This window comes from Vespula vulgaris, chromosome 2, assembly GCF_905475345.1.
Source record: "Vespula vulgaris chromosome 2, iyVesVulg1.1, whole genome shotgun sequence".
Taxonomy (NCBI): domain Eukaryota; kingdom Metazoa; phylum Arthropoda; class Insecta; order Hymenoptera; family Vespidae; genus Vespula; species Vespula vulgaris.
In genome coordinates, this window is record NC_066587.1 from 6,416,219 (window position 1) to 6,435,742 (window position 19,524).

The following is a 19,524-nucleotide window of genomic DNA, read 5'->3' on the forward strand; positions in this document are numbered from 1 at the left end:
ATCAAACAAAGAATACGCACTTTTCGCGGTATGTCCGACGATTATAACATCGATTTCGATAAATCGCAAATGAATATTATCGAAAGAGACTTGCAACTAACTTCATTTGAATGTTTTATATTTAACGATCCAGAAGAATAAGAAAGGTAACTTTTATATTTGATATATGTTACATATATTAATTTGACTATGATTCAACTACGACTTATTGCATTTCCTGCTAGTTTCCCCCGTCGATGAGAACGAAAATACATCTACATCTTTGTCCTTTATTGTTATACGAATCGCAAGAGATTTGTCGATTATCGTATCAAAGGTTATATCGTTCGTTATATATTTACATATTAAAAAAATATACTCGATATATAAAGCAAGTGTTTAACCTTTAATATTCATGTCTGTATGCGATGTATTACAGTGTGTAAGTTGATATTAACTTTGAAAAATATCATTTTAATAAAATAAAAATGATGCAAATATTAGATATGACATGTTTAAGAACCATTGTGTTTTGTGGAAAAGTACTTCCATATATATACTTACAACTACTTATCATTTCTTTCCTTTATTTATATAAGCTTGGAAATTCATTAAAATATTAAATTTATATAAAAAGAAGCTTTCTTTTATATATTTTATCTATATCATTAGAATAAATATGAGTAATGATGATTTTCTTAATTAAATATTATATATTATAAAATTGTATATGATTGCATTTAGTTATTTTTCAGTAACAATGTCAAAAACTCATATACCTGCTCGTTTTAACGGAGAAGCTGACAATTTTTATGATCCTAATTTTACTTTGGACGTTAATAAAAGAATGAGAGTTCCTAAAAGTATTCGAGTAAGTGGTGATTATACAGATGAAGATGTTTCTACGATGAATGGTTCTGCTTGGAATCAAGCAAACTCAAATGAGAAGCTTGAAATGCATGTACCAGATAGGATTCTTGTCGTAGGTAGGTATTCCTGTATATTTTTTATATAATCATATCATTTTATATTTATTTCTGTTATTTAAACAGGTCAGGAACAACATATTGGTACAAAAGCTCCGCCAAGAGAAATTACTTTAGAAAATGCCGTAATGCCACCTGAGCCAAGCATTATTAGAGTTCAGGTATATAAAAGAAATTTTTATAAAGAAAAGCAAAAAATAAATACTTAATATTTAATATGCATTATATATTTATATCTCTTCATTCATTTAAGACACCACCAAGAATCTTAACCCTGGATGATCACTATTTTCCTGCAGTTGATGAAGAAGATCCAACATTACTTGCTAGTGAAGTTAAAGATTCATCTAGAATACAACATCCTCAATTTAATACAGAAACACAGATTGTTAGGCGTGGAAGGTATACATAATTTTTATATAAATAAATTAAAGATATGACTAAAAAACAAGTGAATGCCTATATAGAGTTGTATTTTTATGTTCCACAATATACACGTCTTTATTATATATTTCAGAGAACAAACACCATCCTACAATTCAGTAGATGTATCTCTTCCACCTAGTGAAGAAGTACAACACTTACGTCGTCAAGTGGGGAAACTAAATCGTCGAGTAATGGCTATTGAATTGGAAATGTTACAACGGCAACAAAGAGATAAAATTTTGTATACATTAACTTTAGCTTATTTCATATTGAAAGCAATTTCTTGGTTGAATAGAAATTGAAGATTCTATTTAATTGCATGTAGAAAAAAGTACATCTTACATACATACATGCCATGGTGCTCTTAACAGCATTCTATATGAGCTATTTGTGCTCTTGAACTGTATAACCAAAGATTTATTATTCTACTTGCAAGAATTTATCATCATTACAATTATGAAACACATTACTTAATTATTTTTAAACCATTAGAAAAATTTAAATGCATACTAATTTCAAATTCATACTGCAATGTAAGAGCAAACAGTGGTAATACAAAGTAACGACGTAAAATAATCTGTTGAGCGATATTATTTGTAATATTAGTTATTATTATTCTAGCTAAAGGAGTGTAACTGCCAAAAGATAAGTAACATTGAAATGTGTATTTTGCACTTCGTATTCAGATACGTATTAATATTTATTTCTGGAATATATACGTATTATAATGAGTTTCAAAAACAAGATAGACATTAAATGGTTTTTGAAAATCTGTAAGATAGTATCATAGACAAAATGATTATATATATTGCACATTAATAGATCTTTTTTAACGTAACTATTGATTTGGAGATATTTAGTAGTGTTATTTAGATTTTTCAATAAAAGTGACGTACGTATTTCGGCATATTTTTTCATGTTAAATTTTATGTGAATTTATTTGAATTATTAAGTATGTAAGAGAATATGGGATATTAAAGTAAATGATTAAATAAATAATAGACTACTGTCGTTATATATTTATGTTTGGATACCATTAGTAAAGAATATAAAAATTATTTGTCTTTTATAAAATCTGACTATACACTTATACACTTGTTGAAAAAATTACTTAATTATTTTTATTCAATATATTAAATATATTTATAACTTCTATAAAAACAGTATCTTTCACGTGATGGATATCATTTTTATAACAATTCCATATAGAAATATATATTTCTATTTATTTTTACTCCTTTTCTTAAAATATAATAGCATTCTTTATATCAATGTATAAGTATTAAACTTAGCATATAGTATTAATTTGTTCAATGAATTATCTTGTTTAGTTTCTCTTGAAAAATTTTTATTCCCATAATATTTCTAATATATAAATTTTTATAATTGTAACATTGCTGTGTCTCTAGATAAAGAAATAATATTTTTGTGTTTATTAAAACTACACTAACAAAAGTAGATATATTTGAACTTTCTGAAATATTACATAAATGGAGAGAAATAATCATAGACAAAAGAAAAACTTCTCTTTCAATAGAAGATATGTTAATTCTTGCATTATATAAATATGTAAAGAAATTATAAAATCTTTTAAAGATCTTCTGTTATATGTTTTTTACGTTTCGAAATATTTTCATCAAAATTGATATTATTCCAGAAATCCTTATTTTTGAAATTAGTATTATTATCCATATAATACTTTCCTGGTCCTGCAATGTGAAGGAAACGAAATTCTTCTTGAGATGGATCCACTTCAATCCACTTAGTTGTACCAATTTGAGGAATACTGAAAATATTTGATGTTATTTAATGAGAAGAAAAAGAGGCCTTCAGTTATTTATTGAATCAACAATCGAATCATTATGTTTTATTTGTTGCATAATAATTTTTTCAACTATGATATCCTAGAATATTGTTCTTACTGTTCTATATGAATTGTAATTTTTTGTGAACAAAAATTACTCACTTATTTGTGGCAAAAGAAATCCAAAGATCAATTAATTCTTGTTGCATATCAATATCATCATTTGTTGTTGCTGGATTAAAGTAAGGAGTATCCAAAATAAGGAATGCATCATCAGCATGACTAACTCCTACAAAAAAAATGTAAATAACGTAAATAACATATCATAGGAGAAAATTTTTACTATCGAAATTCGGTTTTCGTTTTTCTTACCAAAGTTTTCATTGCTTTTAGTAAAGCATTCACTTAAACTATGTGCACCTCTGTATGTATAATAATAGTACCAAACAGGTTGTTGATTTACTTTTGCTTGTATTTTTGCAGCTTTTATGCTATCGACTGTGAAAAATCGATCTCCAGCCATTTGTATTAAAAATTCAACAGTCGTTTTATTAATCTGTTTAGAACCAAAGTAATGCTTTCTAATAAGTTCAGCTGTTTTGACTTGTTTCTTCTTTGGTATGGTATAATAGAAATCAAGGAAATAAGGTGCAATAGTATTCCAATTCTCATTAAGTTCCTTAAGATATTTATCGTCAGCAATAAACTCTGTATATTTTATACATTGATTATTTCACTTATAAAGAATTTTATAGATTTTGAAATAACGCAAATATTTATTCAAACTTACGAGCGACAGGATAAAGTCCTTCTTCACTGGTAGTGCTTGTAATCCATGGAATATCTTGAGCATTACCACTTTGAATAATATCTATTGGTGATTGATCAATGAAAGGAGCATCTCCATGCTTCTCAACAACAGGTCCAAATGGTGTGAAAGGATTATAGAGCCATGGCTACCAAGAAAAATTTACATTATTCGAAAATAATTTTACAAAATTATTTATTACACAAAAATGATACTTACTTGGAATTCTCTAGTTGCATGAACCAGAGTTCGACCTGGTCGATACCTTAAACAATGTACCATATCCCGAGTATTACTAGTAGGACAACCCATTATAGCACCTAATTTCTTGGCTTTTTCTAAAGAATTTTCAGTTTGTGCCCAACAATCAAATGCTGTACCACTAATAGATATGCCTCCTGTATATTAAAAAGATTTATATAAAACAAATATATATTACATGAAGATATACATAGAAAAAAAATATACAAAATCTAGTATTGGCTAAATGTATAAATACCTTGAAAAAGACCAAAACTTAAACGGGATAAATAATGATAATGTACACTGGCAGCACCAGCACTTAGACCAGCTAATGTTATTTTATTAAAATCACCTCCAAACCATTCAATGTTTTCAAAAACCCATTTCAGTGCCATATTTTGATCCTTGAGTCCCATATTGCCTGATACAACATCATCTTCTGTGCTTAGAAAACCTGTAGACAATATTTACTATAGTAGAAACATTAGCAAAACTAAATAGTAGATAATCTGTGGTAATGTTAAATTTTTTATTGAATATACCTAATAGACCTAAACGATAATTTATTGTGACAAATACAATATCTCGATCCATTAAAAATTTTGCACCCATATCCGATCCACTACCAAATTGGAAGGCCCCACCATGAATCCAGAAAATTACAGGTAATAGTGGTAATTTAGAATTTGTATGTTTACGTGTAGGAACATAAATATTTAAATAAAGACAATCTTCTGAACCTTGAACTCTATCTTCAGATTCATTAATTATCTGTTCATATTGTAAACATGAAGAGCCAAATTTAGTTGCTAAAAGTTCACCAGGCCATGCTGGGATTTTTTGTGGAGGCTATAAATCAAAATAAAAAGAAATGATCAAATTATAATCATAAATAACTGCATGAATAGTAAATAACTATAAATAGTATAAAAGAGGATACTAATATTTAAACTGTACTTAGAAGACCATTAGATTTAATTCTTAATTATTTAAAGTAAAGTCATACAAACAAAAAAATTGTGTTTACAAGTTAAAAACAATATTCTTTAAAAGATTTTGTACTTTTACCTTAAATCTTAATTTTCCTACAGGAGGTATAGCATAAGGAATTCCTTCATAAGCTTCATAAGATCTACCATTTGCAGATATTTTATAATAACCTTGGATGCCTCCTGAAGGTGTTTTAACTCTGGGTGCAATTTCTTCCGTATGAACGATACCCGTTAATCCCAAAATCGTCAAAATAATTAATAGCTTTAATGAAATCATTTTATTGTATTTGTATATCTTTCGGCACATTAATTTTACACTGCTAATGTTTTTTATGACGAATAATTATTTAAATCAGTTTCACAAAAAATCTTCAGTAAACTATATAAATGTTTGCATTGATTATGGTGATCAAGATTAAATTGCACTAATTAAATATAATGAGCAATCATGCAATGCAAGTCTTCTTTCCTATGTAGTATATCTTCTACATTGCTAACGTTCGTTTCGTATTGTTAACGTAATATTCGACTTCAGAAATGGTAAATTAAATTTTATAAGAGAATGATGCAAATTTTCGATCAAAAAAAAATTATGATCCTACTACTGTTATCTCATTATCTTTATTTAAGTATGTTTATTCTTCCAACGTTTCCAGATGTTTTAATTTAAATAAGTAATACATACAAGTATCCTTTATTGATAGATAAGATACAATATGTGTGACATTGTGACATTGTGACATGCAACATAGCAACAGCAAAGAAAAACTGAAGAATGATAATTTAACAGCAGCGATGATCAACTAAAGAAAGATAATAAAAAGGGTGGGGATAAAAGGTTATCAGTTTTGTAAATTAATTCTCCGTATCTCTTAGAAAATAATAAAAGTTATGATAGATGTATGATCTTTATATATTAAGAATAAGTAAACTAGGTACAAGTATACTATTGTCATTATTTAATATTAATAACTAAATATACCGAAATAGACAGATAGTTGTAAAAAGAATGCTACCTTATAGTATACAGTATTATTGATATGAGCCATCAGTAAATTTTTTAATTACAAATAAATATTTATGTATAATAATAATAATAATAATACTACATCATCCTGTTTACAATTCGTCTTTTTTTTGAAGAGAAGAACATGTAAGAACATTAACAATAAATATATATCATAATTTTGTTACAGATTATGTTGAATTACCATTATCAGAGTAAAACTTCATCATTGTTTTTTATTTTTTTTGAATAGTTTTATTATGTCCATTTTTTTCGAATTCTGACTATTTTCTTTTCTTATACTTAGTTGAGCTTAGACAATATTTCAGGTTGAAACACTTAAAACATTTAACCACTCATGAAAAGGTCATCTATATTATGATAAACACACTGATATTAAAATTAAATTGATAGGTAAGGTCAGTCAATTTGATTGTAACTGTCTTGATTTGTATCTACCGAATATGTTGATGTCTGAAATATCCTTAAATTTGGATAATACTTATCTCAATAAATACTAGAGACTTCCAATTTTAAATTGTTTTGGTCCATATAAAAATTATGAAAATATCTAATTGAAGTTTTCTTTAGGATTTGTGCCATTTTTCCAGTTGATTTTTCAGATAGAGATAAACAGAGGAATGAAAGATATATAAAGAAAATAGTAATTTACTCTCAGATATTTTTGGCAAGGCACTTTTACCATTTAATGTTGGTTAGGGTGTGGATTTTACACAGCCTACCTTATTATTATTATAGTGCATACACATTCTTATGCACTGTGCATCTGAAATATAAATAAAAGATGAATCTCAGATTCTTAATCTGTAGGAGTAGAATTTTTAAACAAAAACTGATTGAATGTACATTACTTTTTATGCAAACGAAAATAATTTCGACTGATAAGATATCCATGCTACTACAACTGCAAAAAGTTGATTTAAAAAAAACACAGCCTTATTATTAATTCTAGATACAACTTAAATACAATTTATCTGACCAAAAGTACAGATCTGTTGTTATAATATTATTATAAATATATATATATATATATATATATATATATATATATATTTAAGGTGTATCTAGATATGTTTATCAGAAAGTTATTTACAATTGTAGCAAGTGTTCTTAGTAAAATGATTGATTTAATCTGCTAATGAAATAACTGTTTGTCCAGCAAAGTTAGGGATATTTATTGATGCCCCATTTTCAATAAGTTTTTTTGCTATTATGGGATGCTTATTTTCTATTGCCAGAAAAAGTGGAGTTCTGCCAGATCTGCTTTCTTTTAAATTTATATTAGCACCCATATTTATTAATGATATAACTCCTTTTAAGTTACCATATTGAGCACAGTAATGTAATGGAGCAAAACCTAAAAAGTAAAAAATATATATATAATTTAATTAAAATAAAAAAATATATAATAAAATGCTTTTCTATATAATTAGATTTTTCAGGACAAAACCTTTCAGGACAAAACTATACCATTAATGATTTACCTGTAAAATCCACATTATTTAGTAGTTTAGTACATGAAACATGTTTTACAAGTTCTGGTAATAATGAAAAATTTGTCTTACTGGCTATTATCAAAGCTGACTCATGTACTGGTTTTAATGATACTGGATTTGCACCAGCTTTTAACAGCAACTTGACAATTTCAGTAGATACATTATGTTTAACTGCCAATTCTAAACTTGTCTGCAAATAAATGTTTAAAGATGTTTATTAAATAATTTTTTTGTCAGTTATAACAATTTATAAATTATTATCAATAAGTAATTTACATATAATAATAATTATTATCATAAAAACAATTGTAAAAAAGTTACCATATGAGACTCTGTAGGTATGTCTACATTTATATTACAAGCTTCAAGTACCATTAAATGTCTTTGAGCATCATAAACTCTATTGTTAATAACAGCTCTATGTATATTTAACATTCCATTTTCATCCCATTGTTTGGCAGTTTCAAAGTCTTTTTGTAGTTGTTTAAAGATTTTGTTATAAAAGGGATTTGCTTGTGATAAAATTTGTTTAACTTTATTAGCACCACTATTTTTATTACACACATCATCAGTAAATTTTTCGAGATATATATTAGACTCTTCTGATTGATTAGAAAGTGAAAAAAATGAATTTTCATACATATCATTCACTAGATTTATATTCGAATTTTCTATTGTATTTGCAGGATATGATTCTTTTAATTTTATTTTTGGTATACCAAATGTATTTTCCTCTGTAGTAGTAAAATTCTGTGGTTCAAATGAATTAATGTCTGTCTGTACTTTAATGTCACACATTGTTTTTAAATCTGTTGATAGGTGTGAAGGAATCTGTTCGTTTATTGCAATACAATCTACAAGGGCTTTGAAAGCTTTAATTCTTATTTGTTCATCTTTTATAGTCACTATCTCTTTAAGAGTATTCCAATTAGAAAATAATGGTTTTTGCAATGATATATCATTATCAAAATGACTTTTTATTGAATAATTGTTGACATTTTGAGATTTAAAATTTGTATAACCATTTTCTGCAGTGGCAACAGGAATATTATTATTATCATACTTTAGAGAACTATTATTACATACATTATCATTATTATGGTTTACATGTGTTACATTATCATTTCTTGTAATGCAGTTATCTGATAATGATATTTCATTATTATGTACAATCATGTTTTGTTCAAACATATTTTGTTGATGGTTAGAAATATTTGTAGCAGTCCTTTCATTGCTTGTCGTATTTACACTTTCTTCAGATAAAATGTGATCATCAGATTTCAAATTAATTACTTTATTGTTCTGTTCAAAAGATATATCTATATCTTCATTATTCATTGGTAATAAATATAATTCTTTCTTTGTATTATTAAATAATTTATTATTGTCAAGTACAGAATTACCTATATCTGTACTTTTTTTGTCTACTATTTTAATTATGTTGTTAGGCATATTCACAGATTGATTTGAAAATGTTGATGAAAATGTATCAATAACATTTTTATGTTTAGGAAATAATATATATTCTGATAATTCTGACAAAGAATTTGTATTTTTTATTTGTTTAATATTTTCTAATACATTTGTATCCAACAAAACATCTTTTGTACTTTTTAACTTATTTTCATTTTTTACTAATGTGTTTTGAATTTGATTATATTCGGATTCTCCATTTTTATTACACTCATTATTTGTAATAATATCTATATCCATATTTATAGTATTTGTATTTTCTTTTTTTTTCTGACACTTATCAGTAGTGACAATATGTTTTAAAGAAATAGTTTTAGCTTGGCATTTTTTATTAACATTGCCATTATTCTTTTCAGAAGAAATTGTATTCTCTAACTTCGATACATTAATAATATTTTTTATAGATTGAAGGGGTACAATAGTTACCAACTTTTTTGCTTTATCTTCTGACATTACATTTGACAATATAACAGATTTATTTAAACTTTTACATTTGTTCTGATTTATAAGCGTCTTACTTTTTATAATGTTGCTATTATAAGATAACATTTGTGCATTAAATTCTCCTAAATATTTACCACTTGGCGATTTTAATCTTAATTTATGAAATCCATCTTTAATTTGCACATTGACTGTTGACATAAGTTTTGTTTTCGTAGGTATCAATGATTGTGAACATGGCTTTGTTTCTACCTTTACTTTAGGTAGATTTGTATTTTTTTGTTTTGGAGCTATGCTTGGATACTGTTGTCTTAATGTAAATTCTCTTATACATTCTGTTACTTGCTTGTTATCCATATTACGTAATTTTTTGATAGTAAAATTTCTAATATATTTAGTTATTTATTTATTTGCTGAATGAATATATATATCTCAGTTTTATATATACCGTTCTATATTCACCGTTCATTAATATATTAATGATATATGTATAATTGATAAATATGATATATAATTTATCTCGATTTAACCTATAAATAATATTAATAACAAAATAACACTTTTCTAAAACTGCTTGTAAAATATTTCTTTTTGTACTATGTACTAAAACGAATCAATAACAATATCGTCAATTACAAATTATATTACATAAAATAAAAGTACAAGAAAATCACATATTTGAAATACGAAAATTACTGAGAATGCAAGTAACACGGGACATCCCTACGTTTTGACGAAATACCATTGCCAACTTAATTTGTGTTAAGTGAAACAATCTATTATCTGATAGTATATACATTCATAAAAATAACGAAATTTTATTGGTCGCTATGTAAACGTTAAAAACGATTAAAAAATTAAATTGTTTAAACTTATGTATATTATTACATCCTACGCTGACCCTAAGCTTATAATAAAAAAAACTATTGTTCCATGAGAACATATCCTAACCGATATAAAAATTAGATAATATGTTCAGCAATATGTATCAGATTTTCTATCATCAGACAAAGGAAGATAAGCCTAAACAAAGAAAAAGGGGAAAAACAACGAACGCCAGCACAGGTGTGAGCATAAACAAAGGAAAACGGAAAAACAACGAATGCCAGCACAGATGTCAGGCAACTGTGTCAAATCTACGCGTCATCCCTACCAGCGCGTAGTTTGCTCCTAGGAAGAGTTACGATGAGCCAATCACGACACCGCGGCAATTCGGTCTTCGCTGATTGGTTAAAGCTCCTTATTTAACTGGCCACACACGTCGTCTCAACGATTATTCATTAACGATTATTGATCAACGATTTTTGATTATTCTTTATTGTTCAGATTATTGCTCATTGTATTAGTTACTACGATTACTATTAGACTATTGTTGCTTAGATCATTTCACTGTACCAATTACTACTATTATTGCTCAGATTCTTGTTCAAACTTTAATAGTATAAATTTTTTTGCTATCATTCTGACTCAGCCTTTGTTACGGTTATTTTTAGCTATTATTCATTTTTATCATTTTGTTAGTATTATTTATAATAAATTAAGTGTTGTTGAAGCACTTTAAAATCAATAATCCTCATTCTCCTAATTCATATCGAGAAGAATCTTAATCCTATTTTTATTTCGTCCGATTACACGTAGCTTAAACGCGATCAAAAAATTCATAAATTACGGCATGTCGATAAACGCTTTCATACAATTTCGGCACCAATCATCACTATTTCCTTGAAACGAGCCAAGGGCTAGAGAATCAACCAATCCGGTAACTACATTCAATCCAATAGAAGAAGTACATTCCTGCGTCGGGTTCCCGTCAGCCAATCATCATCACCAAAACTGAAGTAATCCACAGCTTTCCATTCGCCGAAGGTAAAGGTAAGTGTCATTTGATTGGCTTAAGTGCGCCCTCTAGCATACCGTTGGGTGTCAATTCCGTTCCTTAGAACTACACATAGTAGTTGAGGACCGAAAGGCGCACATTACACATCGCAGGAGCTCCTCGAAGAGAATTTATTTTTCCCGATATCTCTGCTTCGTGAGACGTAACAATATTATAATATTATAATGTGTACAGTATTTTCGAGAAATATTTAAATCTATAACGTATATATCGTAGGTAGTGTAATAATAGCAGATAGTCATAAAAATTATAAAATAATGTACGCAGATTATTATCATTAGAACATCGAATATAAGGATAAATAAATAAAAGAATTTTGTTTATTTAGTTTAGTTTAATTTAATTTAAGTTTGTTTTAGGTTAAGATCTTCATCCAATATAATAAGTAGCATTAGATTCATTAATAATGTCTTTTTTAAATAACAATAGGAATAATATACTACTAAATGTTTTTGACTATTTATTCGACTTTATATCCTTATTTAAAAATATAGGTTATGAGAAGTCTGATCATAATACAAAATAAGCTTCCACTTACTCCAAATATATAGTCCAAGAAAGTGTGTTCAGAATCGTAAATATACTTTGTAAATAAGTAGAATACAGATCGATGAAAAACATAATACGTAAGCCGTATTGAAATCCACTAATCAGAATCGACTATTCTCTTCTACATTTTTTGTATGTAAACATAAACTAGCCAATACCACATATACCAAATTTCGTAAAGATTTACTTCTTAATACGTATCTAATAAGGCGTAAAGTGTAAGTCGTAGTACGTAAGCCCCATCATATACGACTCTGTTTTTGACTCCGACGAAAATATAGAAAAAAGAATGAGAATAATCGACTTTGATTTTCTTATGGCTTACGTATACTTGTTACGTCGAACGTATATAGAAATATTACTTAATTAAACTGCTTGTTCTGCTGAACGCAGCCAATGAATGAGCAGAAAATAAAGCCTTGTTCTCTATCGGATTGTGTCAAATTTAGTGTTATACACAAAGTTTCCAATATATTATTCACAATTATTAAAGTTGGTAAGGCGAAAGTTAAGAAACGAGAGAAATTGGTTATAATTTGAAAATAATAGTAATAAAGATTATTATAGATTAATTGTAATAAAGATCTATCTAATAACCTTCAAAGACTAAAAACGTTCCACTATGATAGATTTAAATTAATTTTTAAAAACTGATGCATATACAACAATATAAATTTTTCAAATTACTCACTTTTCTTTGTATTATATTTTTATTTTATGTAATTGTATCTATGATTTTTTTTTTTTTTTTTTTTTTTTTTTTTTTTTTTTTTTTTTTTTTTAAGGAAATTGCCCTATTCTGAAACAATAACTGCAATAAAAAAGAATTTTTATGAATTCAGTAGAAATGAAAAAGAATAAAATATAGATTACGAATCAATAACGATATTTATTATTTTATTATTTTATTTTAGATGGGAAGTGTGCTGAATATTTAAAAAAAATTGTAAATTATCTAATATTTTTATCAGATGCGCATGTTCCAAATAACAGTCGAAATGTAGAGTCGTTCCATATCGTATCGTATCATAATATTATGTTATGTAGCGGCGCTCTTGACCGCCCTGTTTTTCTTTCTAGTTAGAAGACATGTTAAACGTATCGTATTATATATTAATCTTTTATAAAGATGTAAACAAATTGCTATATAGGTGACTAATTTGTACAATGATCCATAGAAGATATGCAATATGTACGTAAATACACAAAGAGCAATTTATCGGAGTCTTCGAAGGTAGGTACATAATATATAAATTAAAAAAAAAAAAAAAAAAAAAAACGGTTCGTATAAGGATAGTTAGTACATTTCATATAAATATTGTTAAATATTGTATCGTGTGTAATATAGTAACGATTTGTTCTACGTGATATATAATAATAGGATTGTGAAAATTCTTAATGACGTTCTATTTCGCCATATTACTTTTACGGTTATATCGTTCAACATTGCTGTTGTTTATTTTGTAAGATCGATGTTAATGATGATTTGACAGCAACAACTTAGTGTGTACGTATGTGAATAGACTTCTTAAAGTGTTCATAATCAACGTGACAGGTGATTTTTTTCGTGAGAAAAATTACGAGATCTGGCATTGTTGGATAAATTATATATTTATTATTTTCGTTTTCATTATCTTGTCTTTTGCTATTTTGCCTTTTTTGAAATACTGATTATTAATATATTACTATGAATTATTTGTATTTGTATAAATTATTTCAATAATTTAACAAATCATTAACGCTTACAGAAAGTAATAAAAGTGCAATTATTAAACAACAGCAATATTAGTATCATAGGAAATTTCCAATACTATATGTTCACTATTACTTATCTACATATAATCCAACATTTCTTGAGATATCCAGTATATACATCGATTTGATTCTGTGACCAATTTTTATGTTTAAAGTAAACAAAGACAATTTTTAATTTTACAAGTACTTCTATATTTAAAAAGTAATACTTTTACAATGTTACTTATCATTTTTGCAGATGAATATTCGGCTGTATGGAGTAGTTGGAGCCATCATAATATTTTTGATTGCCATTCTTGGCATAGGCTTGATCGTAAAACTTTTTGTTTCTTTGCTTGTTTTAATCATAGGGTAAATTTGTATTTTTTTTTAACAATATTAACCAATATATGATAGAATGTTATAATAACATAATATTGTTATTCTATGTTAATTTTAGAACAATGGTCTGTATAAATAGAATATCTACTCTCAGCGATAATAATGCTCTAATATCAGAGCGGGAGGATATAAACAAAAAGACTTATCAATTTCGGCAGGTATATTAATATCATGACATTATTTCTTTCTTCAGTTTTTCCATTTTAATTTTCATCACATTTGTCATTTACAGTATATTTTTAATTTATCCAAGGAAAAGATTACTTTTACATTAGATAGAAGAATTACTGGTAGCCGTATTATCGATGAATCTCTGCAAGTACATATACAATAATTATTAGTCTATTTAGTTCATATCAAAGTAGGTAGTATCTTCATGTATATATTTTTTAGGAAATTTTAGACTTTATCATCAGGGATTATGTGCAAAGTTGGTACAGCTCTATTACAGACGATAAAGAATTTCTCTATTCAGTTCGCAATAATGCTCAAAAAATTGCCATCAATATAGCAAATCGGTGTGTAAAATATTAAGGCAGCAAATACAAAAAAAAGGTTAAATTGGATAGTCGTTAATTATTTGTGATTGGTCTTTACATTATTCAGCATATTTTTTTCTAAATTAGGGTAAAAGCTGTTAACTGGATACCATATTTAACTACACGTCTTGTTGATGATGCTGCTTCACACATGAGATTGTATCGTCAAGCCCAAGTAAGAATAAAAGAACTTAGAACGCAGAAATTATATAAGGGCAGTGCTAGTTCTAGTACTTCAGGTGGAACACCAAAAAGAATGCCCACGCATCGACGGAATAAAAGTGAAACTGATATATCTTGGTATACTCAGTCAAAATTTTATGTTCCTAATTTATCATCTCTCATTGAACCTATTGAACTTGGAGACCAAAATGAGGAGGAATCTTTAGAAAAAATATTCTTTGATCTTGAAGTGCAAATGGAAAATAATTTGATATGTAGAGATGTCGTATGCACAAACAAAGCTCAAGAACGAGAATTATTATGTGAAATATCAGAAGGTCTCTTACATTTAATATTGCCAAAGGAAGATTATGATTGTTTAACTGTTAGATATTTTTTGAAAGAATTATTAGCAAATGCCATAATTAGACCATTACTGAATCTATTCTCTGATCCTGATTATATTAATCAGGCATTTATATGGCTGGTAAGCTTTAAATTTAAAATAAATTATAATAATATATCGTTTCTTTTATATCTCTCTCTAGTGATAGTTAAATCATAATTTCAGTGTAATAAAGAAAGTGGATTGCCAAGTGATATCTTTTTGACAGTAATTAGAATAACTGATAATTTGGAAGAACTAGTGGCAACAAAAAATATTATTTCTAAGGAAATAGCACATCTATGTTCAAAAGATTTAACTGGGGATGATGATTTGTCAGCAAAGCAACGATTAAATAGTTTACTTTATTTTGCAACAATTTTGGAGACAAGAATTGTTGGAATGCAAGAGGGTTTAGAATCAGAGGGAGATGGAATTGGTACTCAACCAGACTGGAATAGATTAATTGTTCCTGGGCAAAAATTAGTTAATTTGCCTTTAGATGAATTGTTGAAGAACAATATTGCACTTAGTTATTTTATTGATTATATGACTTCTATAAATGCTGAGGCATATCTGTACTTTTATTTAAATATATATGGTTGGAGAGTATCAGCAGAGCAACAAATAGCAGATATTCATTTACAAAAATTACAGACTGGTCCTTCAACCTCGAGTATCGTTAATACTAAACGTAAAAATGTAGATCTAGAAAATTTAAAAGAGGCTGCTTTAAAAATTTATCAACAGTATTTGAGTGATAAAGCATCATCAAAGTTGCAGTTAGATGATTTATTAGTAAAAAGTTTAATAATAAAAATAAAAACTGAAACTGTTAAGGAAGTATGGTTTGATGATCTCTTAGTTTGTTGCTATGAAAAGTTACAAAATGAGGATAGATTTTTACCTAGTTTTAAAAAATCACTTGCATATGTTAAACTTCTTGCTGAACTAGATTTGCTGAAAGATCCAATCTCTGAGGATGATACAAAATCTTTAAAAAGTATAAATTTAACTAGTGTTAATGATGAATTAAATACTTTGCATAATTTAACAGAAAGTTGTACTAACAGTGAAGCAAATATAACAACAAGAAAAGAAAGCAAACTAAAATCAAATTCTTCATTAAATTTGATAGATACTGTTGAGTCAAGTGAATCTAAATCATGCAGTGATATTGAAAAAAAATCTTTAAATAATACAAAAGATACGAAAAATATTCAAAAGCTATCAAGTATAGATTTGGATGAAATTAATGAAGGAAAAGATGTAGCTTTTTATTTAGATTCAAACATAGATCAATGTATCACATTAGATGAACAAAACTGTGACTTAAGTGTAATTAAAAAGCTCCAAGAAGGTCGTTTTGAAATTACTGCAAAGATAATTGAAACTGGTATCGTTAATGATCGTGGCAAAACGTACGGTATATATGCTGTGGCTGTTACCAAATGTTATGATTCAGGTTATCAAGAAAAATGGCACATTTATAGAAGATATTCTGATTTCTATGATTTGTATCAAAAAATAAAAGAAAAATATTATGACTTGGCCAAAATTCCATTTCCTGCTAAGAAAGCCTTTCATAATATGGAGAGGACTGTATTGGAAAAAAGAATGCTAATGTTGAATGCTTGGTTACATCAACTAACAAAACCAACAGTTGTTGATGGCCACATGGGTTTACAAAATCTCTTATTAGCATTTTTGGAACAAGGAGATTATGATAAAGGAGTTACTGGAGGTCAAATCTCACGAACGGTAAATTTCGCTTGAATAATTTTTATGATAGATATATAAACGTTTAAATTCCATTTTTTTTTTACAGTTAGATAATTTAATGAATCCTCTAAAAACATCCATGAAGAACGTAACGCAAGCTGTAAAGACTATGCCAGATAATATGTTGAGTACAGTAGATGGTGTTATGGATAATATAAGTAAATTTTTTGGCAATCCAAAAAAAAGTACTGTTTTTTATGAGCATGCTAAAGTTGGTGCTAGCCTGGATGTAGAAGTAACGATATTTTTTTCATTTGTTGTATAACTCACCATAATTATGTAACATAATTAATTCTCATGTCATTTGCTTTTAGACTAGTGATAATATTCCATTAAGGATAATGTTACTACTAATGGATGAAATTTTCGATTTAAAAGTAAGAAATCAGTGGTTAAGACGAAGAATTATTACGTTATTAAGACAAATTATTCGTACGATGTTTGGTGATATTGTGAATAGAAGAATAATAGAATATGTTTCATTAATGACTAGTCCCACAAAAGTTGCAGGATATTTACGATTCATTAAGTAAATACCTAATATAACGATTATTAAAATTTTCTGACACTCTTTTTCAATCAAACTAATGTATATAAGTTTTCAGGAATAGTTTATGGCCCAATGGTATTAAAGCTGAAAGTAAACTTACTCGAGATTCAGAAACAAAAAATAGAACTCGAGTAGTAGCCAAAGTAGCATTGCTCTCTTGTTTTTCAGATGATTTGAAGCATATCATAGGTAGTGAAACAACAAGACATGGACTCCTAAGGGTGTTTGAATTATTTCAACAACCTGTATTAAATAGAAGATTATTATATGTATTACTTGAAGGGATTTTAGAAACTTTATTTCCAAAAAACAACATAGGAGATATATTTAAGAAAGTTTACTCTACGTCTTCTCGTTTGAAAGATAAAATTAAAACGTAACAGATGAGCGAACGAACCAGTTTGATTATGAAATAATACAATCCAGACGCAATTGTGTCTAATTTCGATTCGATACAAACGTCTTGCATTACCAGATAATGAACTCTAAATAAAATAAAATAAAGTTACACTTTATAGAATGAATTCTCAATAACGATCTAATATATTTATATCAGCTACGATATATTGGCGATGACCAATTAAACATTTAAGATAGATATATTGAAATATATGTTATGATTTGTATAAGTTAACAATATTACGATATATTGATTTATATAATTTGTTTTCTTTGTTTTCTTTTTTTTCTTTATGTTTGATTTATATTTGTATTTAGTAAGTATTTCGGAATTTAATAATCTATATTACTATTAGATTATAACATAAATAAATTCGATTTTAAGTATAAACATAAAGTGAATATAACCGAACTTATTTATGTTACGACCTAATATAATATGAAATTATCTAAATAATAATATTGTAGCAGCTATTGTTTAATCTAAGAGGGATCAAAGTAAGAATCGGATAATCTTACAATTTTGGTAATATACATATTTAATAGGAAGTAAGTACTTGTAAACTTATGGCCAAGAAAATATTATATATGAGTTGGTGCCGTCTGAACAGATCTTTATTGGATTATTATTTTTGACGGTATGATGTAAACGTAATAAGAATAACACAAACATTCCATTTGCATTTTAATATACTTATGGTTATATAACAATCGTTTTCTTACAAATAATCATAAGATAAAAATATGTGTAACTGTCCATTCAAACTTTCATGATATATGCAGTATGTGATTATAAAAAATAATTTATATATAGATATTTATTAAATTCATTACTTTATAAGAATACCAGAGTGTGTGTGCCATTAAGATAGCAGCAATAATTTTATTTGTTAAGCAAATTACATGGTCTTCGAAATGGTCTTTAAAAAAATTTACAAAAAAAAAAAAACAAGCATAGCATATATTTAAAGACTTATATATAATTTCTGTACAAATCGTTGTATATTAATGTTATATGTAATTTCTCATATGTATATACAATAATTTTTATTGCATCAAAGAGCTATGTTTAAAACATTTTACTTATTAAATGAATTGTTTATAATTTATAAATGTTTTATTTATGATATTTACGAAATTCTGCAAAGGTATATAAAATATATTAAATATTCTTGTTTTGTAAAAAATATATGTTAGAATTACCTGCATTGTTAGAATTAGAGGAATAGTATTTCAAAAGATGAATTACACAAATTTTTTCACAAGTTTCATATACTTTTTTTTCAACTAAAAATAGATGAAAAAAGAAATATATCAATTTTTTATACATATTATTCTTTAATTTCCTAAATTTAAATACATTACAAAATTATAAAATAATATATTATTATATTTGGTAAAAAATATATCATAGAAACAAATAATATTTTTGTACATACATAAAATCAAG

General features: G+C 26.8%; 4 protein-coding genes across 15 annotated transcripts; 2 read left to right on the forward strand and 2 right to left on the reverse strand.

The window, feature by feature from the left end:
* Positions 1-10: 10 nt before the first annotated feature.
* On the forward strand, positions 11-1,967 carry LOC127073071 (transport and Golgi organization protein 11). Of its 5 annotated transcripts, XM_051014106.1 has the most exons (6): positions 128-146; positions 225-421; positions 724-965; positions 1,032-1,126; positions 1,219-1,367; positions 1,483-1,967. In XM_051014106.1, the coding sequence occupies exons 2-6, from the start codon at positions 408-410 to the stop codon at positions 1,691-1,693; spliced, it is 711 nt and encodes a 236-aa protein (XP_050870063.1). In that variant the 5' UTR covers positions 128-146; positions 225-407; the 3' UTR covers positions 1,694-1,967. The 5 variants fall into 5 exon arrangements, with proteins under 5 accessions (XP_050870066.1, XP_050870065.1, XP_050870063.1 ...); XM_051014109.1 differs by lacking the exon at positions 225-421 and having other exon boundaries at positions 11-146; positions 735-965; XM_051014108.1 differs by lacking the exon at positions 225-421 and having other exon boundaries at positions 17-146.
* A 790-nt stretch (positions 1,968-2,757) lies between these two features.
* On the reverse strand, positions 2,758-5,897 carry LOC127073068 (venom carboxylesterase-6-like). The gene is made up of 8 exons (XM_051014099.1): positions 5,315-5,897; positions 4,789-5,095; positions 4,503-4,700; positions 4,223-4,401; positions 3,986-4,151; positions 3,568-3,903; positions 3,358-3,484; positions 2,758-3,177 (listed from the first exon to the last, which is right to left on the reverse strand). Exons 1-8 carry the CDS (start codon positions 5,543-5,545, stop codon positions 2,982-2,984), a joined length of 1,740 nt encoding a protein of 579 aa, XP_050870056.1. The 5' UTR covers positions 5,546-5,897; the 3' UTR covers positions 2,758-2,981.
* A 246-nt stretch (positions 5,898-6,143) lies between these two features.
* Positions 6,144-10,771, reverse strand: LOC127073066 (putative uncharacterized protein DDB_G0282133). Of its 3 annotated transcripts, XR_007785659.1 has the most exons (5): positions 8,083-10,771; positions 7,750-7,951; positions 7,359-7,622; positions 7,117-7,169; positions 6,144-7,031 (listed from the first exon to the last, which is right to left on the reverse strand). XR_007785659.1 is itself a non-coding variant. In XM_051014097.1 (4 exons), the coding sequence occupies exons 1-3, from the start codon at positions 10,030-10,032 to the stop codon at positions 7,393-7,395; spliced, it is 2,382 nt and encodes a 793-aa protein (XP_050870054.1). In that variant the 5' UTR covers positions 10,033-10,771; the 3' UTR covers positions 6,144-7,031; positions 7,359-7,392. The 3 variants fall into 3 exon arrangements, 1 of the variants encoding a protein (XP_050870054.1); XR_007785658.1 differs by having other exon boundaries at positions 7,117-7,622; XM_051014097.1 differs by lacking the exon at positions 7,117-7,169.
* Positions 10,772-13,094: 2,323 nt separating this feature from the next.
* LOC127061445 (sorting nexin-13-like) lies at positions 13,095-19,245 on the forward strand. Of its 6 annotated transcripts, XM_050988313.1 has the most exons (11): positions 13,401-13,628; positions 13,870-14,030; positions 14,115-14,227; positions 14,316-14,415; positions 14,490-14,576; positions 14,651-14,775; positions 14,884-15,445; positions 15,530-17,104; positions 17,172-17,360; positions 17,440-17,654; positions 17,731-19,245. In XM_050988313.1, the coding sequence occupies exons 2-11, from the start codon at positions 14,022-14,024 to the stop codon at positions 18,053-18,055; spliced, it is 3,300 nt and encodes a 1,099-aa protein (XP_050844270.1). In that variant the 5' UTR covers positions 13,401-13,628; positions 13,870-14,021; the 3' UTR covers positions 18,056-19,245. The 6 variants fall into 6 exon arrangements, with proteins under 6 accessions (XP_050844272.1, XP_050844268.1, XP_050844270.1 ...); XM_050988315.1 differs by lacking the exons at positions 13,401-13,628; positions 13,870-14,030 and adding an exon at positions 13,095-13,355 and having other exon boundaries at positions 17,724-17,872; XM_050988311.1 differs by lacking the exons at positions 13,401-13,628; positions 13,870-14,030 and adding an exon at positions 13,097-13,355.
* Positions 19,246-19,524: the final 279 nt, after the last annotated feature.